Source organism: Alligator mississippiensis, chromosome 10, assembly GCF_030867095.1.
Source record: "Alligator mississippiensis isolate rAllMis1 chromosome 10, rAllMis1, whole genome shotgun sequence".
Lineage (NCBI taxonomy): Eukaryota > Metazoa > Chordata > Crocodylia > Alligatoridae > Alligator > Alligator mississippiensis.
The window spans coordinates 17,851,603-17,856,557 of record NC_081833.1 but is presented as its reverse complement, the minus strand read 5'-3'; the positions used below and the strand labels follow the sequence as shown (position 1 = coordinate 17,856,557).

The 4,955-nt window shown below is 54.1% G+C and overlaps 1 gene segment (V, D, J or C); it reads left to right on the top strand.

The window, feature by feature from the left end:
• The first annotated feature begins 535 nt into the window (after positions 1-535).
• Positions 536-1,701, top strand: LOC106738943 (immunoglobulin lambda variable 8-61-like). The segment is given in 2 exon segments: positions 536-702; positions 804-1,701. Coding segments are annotated over 2 exon segments (447 nt in total).
• The last annotated feature ends 3,254 nt before the right edge of the window (positions 1,702-4,955 follow it).

Genomic DNA, 4,955 nt, shown 5'->3' with positions numbered 1-4,955 from the left:
CAGGGCTTCTTTTCACTACAATGACCATATTCTGGGATGCGGGGACAGTGCTAAGAAGTGTCCAGAGCACAAGACCCCAAGCCTTGCTGGAGTCACCTGGATCATGGACAAGAAGTGCCTCTCAAGAGGTCTACATGGCACAATGAAGTCCATGCTCCAGTGCCAGGAGTGAGCGCACCAATGTCAGCTAGGTGCCCCAGCTGTGACGCAGTGTGTTTTACCCAGGGCAGAGCAGAGACCAGAGTTCATCATGGAGGTGGAGAAACTACAATTCAGAACATCTTGCTCAGGAAAGATATCACAGAGTGAGGGAGGCATGTACATAGTAATCATATTCCCCCATGCCTGCCCTCTATTCCCATGACAATCAAGCAGGAAGAGTGCAATGTTTAACCCCGGCTATAAATATGAATTTAAAGTAAAGCACTTTCCCTGCCAGCGCTGTGCACTGGGCTCTGCCCTGCCAGCTCTCAGAGCGGTGGAAGCAGAAATAATAAACACACATCCCGACAGGGCGATGCACCAGCAGCAGCCAGTGAGAGGGGGCAGATTTGCATGAAGGGCGGTCTCAGCTCTGGAGTTTTATAGGAGACTCAGAGGGTCCCAGCCAGGGACCCATTTGTGTCAGGAAATTGAACCAGTTTGGACTTGTCACCATGGCCTGTGCCCTGCTCCTCCTGGCGCTGATCACATACTGTTCAGGTCAGCAGAAGGGTTCAGGCTGTGACTGTCATGGGGGCAGTTGCTTTCCTGTCAGCGCGGTCAATGAATGGTTAATAATGGGTTTATGATTTTGATTTCAGGGGTCTGGTCACAGCCTGTGGTGACTCAGGAGCCTGCGGTGTCCTCAGTGTCCCCAGGAGGGACTGTCACTCTGTCCTGCAGCCTGAGCACCGGAGCCATCACCACCAGCAACTATCCTGCCTGGTACCAGCAGAAACCTGGCTCTCCCCCTCGGCTGCTTATATACAACACCAACAACAGGCCCTCGGGGATCCCCACCCGGTTCTCGGGGTCCATATCTGGTCAGAAGGCCGCCTTGACCATCACGGGGGTTCAATCTGACGATGATGCAGATTATTACTGTGCAGTGTGGGCTGGGAGTGCTCAGCACAGTGATACAGTCAGATGGGGAAGTGTGACAAAATCTCTCAATGCTCTGACTCCTCTGACTGGTGGAAATAATAGAAACAGAGATTCATAGAAAATTAGGTTTGAAGGGGCCTCAGGAGTTATCTAGTCCAACCCCTGCTCAACACTCTCCAACTAGGTCATTCCAGCCAGCGCTTTGTTGAGCCAGGCCTTAAAAACCTCCAAGGATGGAAATCCCACCACCTCTCTAGGTAACTCCTCTTTCCACTGCACCAGTTTTCACAGCCTGCCCTGTACCTAGGACCACTAACTGCCTGGAGAGAGACAGCACCAGTAGCCTCCATATTTTCCCTCCAGGCCAACAGCCCCCTCTACACAGTTTCATAGCTTCATAGTAGGTAGGGCTAGAAGGGACCTTGACAAATCATCAGGTCCGACCCCCTGCCATGGCAGAAAACAGCACTGGGGTCAAACGACCCCAGCAAGGTGTTCATCCAGCCTCCTCTTAAAGACCCCCAGGGTAGGAGCCAGCACCACTTCTCTTGGAAGTTGGTTCCAGATCCTAGCCGCCCTAACAGTGAAGTAGCGCCTCCTGATGTCTAGTCTGAATCTACCCTCTGCCAGCTCGTGACTGTTATTTCTAGTCACTCCTGGTAGTGCTCAGGGGAACAGGGACTCCCCAATGCCTGCTGGTCCCCTCTGACTAGTTTGTAACAGGCTGCTAGATCCCCGCCCTCAGCCTTCTCTTGTGGAGGCTGAACAGGTTCAGGTCTCGTACCCTTTCTTTGTAGGTCCTGCCCTGCTGCCCCCTGATCATGCGGGTGGCCCTCCTCTGGACCCTCTCCATGTTGTCCACATCCCTCCTGAAGTGCGGCACCCAGACTTGGATGCAGTACTCCAACTCGGTCTGACCAGTGCCGCATAGAGGGGGAGGATCACGTCCTTGGACCTGCTTGAGATGCATCCTTGGATGGATGACAAAGTACAGTTGGCCTTCCTGACTGCATCCCTGCGCTGCTAGCCCATGTTCATTTTGGCATCAGTAATGACTCCAAGATCTTTTTCTGCCCCTGCACTGACAAGAAGGGAGTTCCCCAGCCTGTAGGTTTGCTGCTGGTTCTTCCTCCCCAGGTGCAGCACCTTGCACTTGTCAGTGTTGAAACCCATCCTGTTCTCATCCGCCCACCCCTGTAACCTGTCTAGGTCTGATTGCAGCCTATTCCTCCCTTATAGCGTGCCCACATCCCCCCATATCTTAGTGTCATCAGCAAATTTGAACAGGGTGCTTTTTACCCCCTCGTCCAAGTCGCTGATGATGTTGAACAGTGTAGGCCCAAGGACTGAGCCCTGGGGGACCCCACTGCCCGCATCCCTCCATGTCAAAAATGACCCGTCCACCACCACTCTCTGGTGCGGCCCTCCAGCCAGTTAGTGACCCATTTGACAGTGTAAGTGTCAATGCCACAGCCCTAGGTTTTAATGAGAATGGGGTGAGAGACCGTGTCGAAGGCCTTCCGGAAGTCCAGAAAGACTACGTCCACTGCTACCCCTGCGTCTAAGGATGTTGTGACCTGGTCGTAGAAGGCCACCAGGTTGGTCTGACAGGACCTGCCTCTAATGAACCCATGTTGGTTTCCCCTAAGCATAACCTCCCCTGCTGGCCCCTCGTGGACATGCACCAGGATAACTCTCAAAAAGTTTACCCAGGACCAAGGCAAGACTGACTGACCTATATATCTAGTATCCTGGGTCCTCCTTCCTCCCTTTTTTGAAAATGGGAACCACACTGGTCCTTTTCCAGTCCTCTGGCACCACACCAGAGCACCATGAGTGCTCGTAGAGCCGTGCCGGGGTCCCGCAATGACCTCTGCTCATTCCCTCAGCGCTCTGGGGTGGGGGTCGTCAGGACCAGCTGATTTAAATACGTCCAGTCCCTCCAGAAGTTCCCTGACTAGGTCCTCACTGACCCTAGGCCTGGGTGCGCCTCTCCCAGGGCCTGAGGGGGTCCCGACGGACGGGCTGATCTGGTCCCTGCTCAGGAAAATGGAGGCAAAGAAATGGTTAAATAGGTTACCCTTGTTGTCTGGTGCGACAACCAGATTTCCTAGCATGTCTTGCAGAGGCCGCACGTTACCAGGTACCTTCTTTTCACCCGCTATGTGTTTAAAAAAGGACTTCTTGTTGTCCTTGATCCGGGTAGCTAGTCCCAGTTCCATCTCCGCCTTGGCCTTCCTGACCGCCCCCCTGCAGCCCCGAGCAACCGAGGTTTAGTCCTCCCTGGTGGTGGACCCTCCCTTCCATTGGGTGCACGCCTCCCTTTTAGCCAGGAGATGTTCCCGTATGCCTTTGGTGAGCCATGGGGGCTTTTGCGCCCTCTTGCCCCTTTGACCCTTCTTGGGATATCCTCCCTTTGGGCATAGAGGATCGTCTCCTTAAGGAATGACCACTCCTCTTGGACACCCGACTCCCCTCCCCCCCCCCCCCGGGACCTCAGTACTTCCCTGGCTATTCTTCTTACCTCATTGAAATCCGCCCTCCTGAAGTCCAGGGCTGCTGCCTTGCTGCAGGCCTTTGCCACCTTGCGCTGGATGGTGAATTCCAGCAGGCGATGATCGCTGTCGCCCAGGTGGTCGAGCACCCGCAGCCCCCTCATGAGGTTGTCGCCTGTGGCCAGCACCAGGTCCAACAAGGGGGCTCCCTTGGTGGGGCTGTGCACCTCCTGGGTTAGATGGAGGTCCTGTATCTCGGCTAGGAACCTACGTGAGCGGTCAGACCTAGCTGACTGCTCCTCCCAGCAGATGTCTAGAAAGTTCAGGTCCCCCATGATGACCGTGTCTTTTGACCTAACTACCTCCGTGAGCTGACTGAAGAATTCCCGGTCTAGCTCTTCCCCTTGTAGTAGACCCCCACCATTAAGTCCCGTTCCCCTCGACCTCCTTGTATTCTAACCCAGAGCACTTCAGTGTGCCCCTCATCTGACCTTGTGCTACTAGATGAGGATGTGTATTCCTCCTTGATGTAGAGCGCTACACCCCCACCTTTCCTCCCTGTCCTGTCCCTCCTGTACAGCCTATAGCCCTTGATATTCACCGCCCAGTCATGCGTTGGGTCTCACCATGTTTCTGTGAGCCTCATTATGTCTGACTTGGTGTCAGCTAGCTGGAGGGCAAGTTCCTCTTGCTTGTTCCCCATACTACGAACATTTGTGTACAGCCATTTGAGGCCTCCTGAAGATGTGTGCACTGACCCCCTAATCTCAGTGCTACCCCGGCTGCTGTTGCTTACCTGGGTATTTGTTCTGCACGTCGTCAGTCTAGGCTGGGCTACCAGGGAACAAGCACATGTTCTAGGTTTGTAGCATCCCTGGGTGTTGATTCCCATCAAAGAGGCTGCATGTGGACTATTAGCAGGGACCAAGACCCCACTAGGGAATGATGAGACCACTACCCCAGGAGAGAGCCCATTTTTGCCTGGTGTCTCCTGTCCGAGACTATTGAGTCTTTGGGACAGTGTTTGTGTCCTGTGTCCTTCTAGTGCTGAGCACATGGGGGCTGAGTTATGACTTGGGCTCAGATGCACAAGTGCAATGCAACAAATGGCAGATACTGGCAGTAGTGTGAAGAGATCTTTCCTGAAGGTAGGGAGCAGCTCTTCCCCTGTGAACCTCCTGGAGCACAGCCCTAGTGTATGGGGGCAGAGGGAGAGCATTCACCCTTTGACACATCAGTATTTTGTCCAAAAGAGGTCACACGTGCCCTAAAAGTGCCCTTCACTCTGGCTGCTCTGGGGACAGCTGGATGCAAGAGGCCTCTTCTGCCTAAAGAGAGCACAGGGGTGTGTCAGTGGCTCTTGTGATGCTAAGC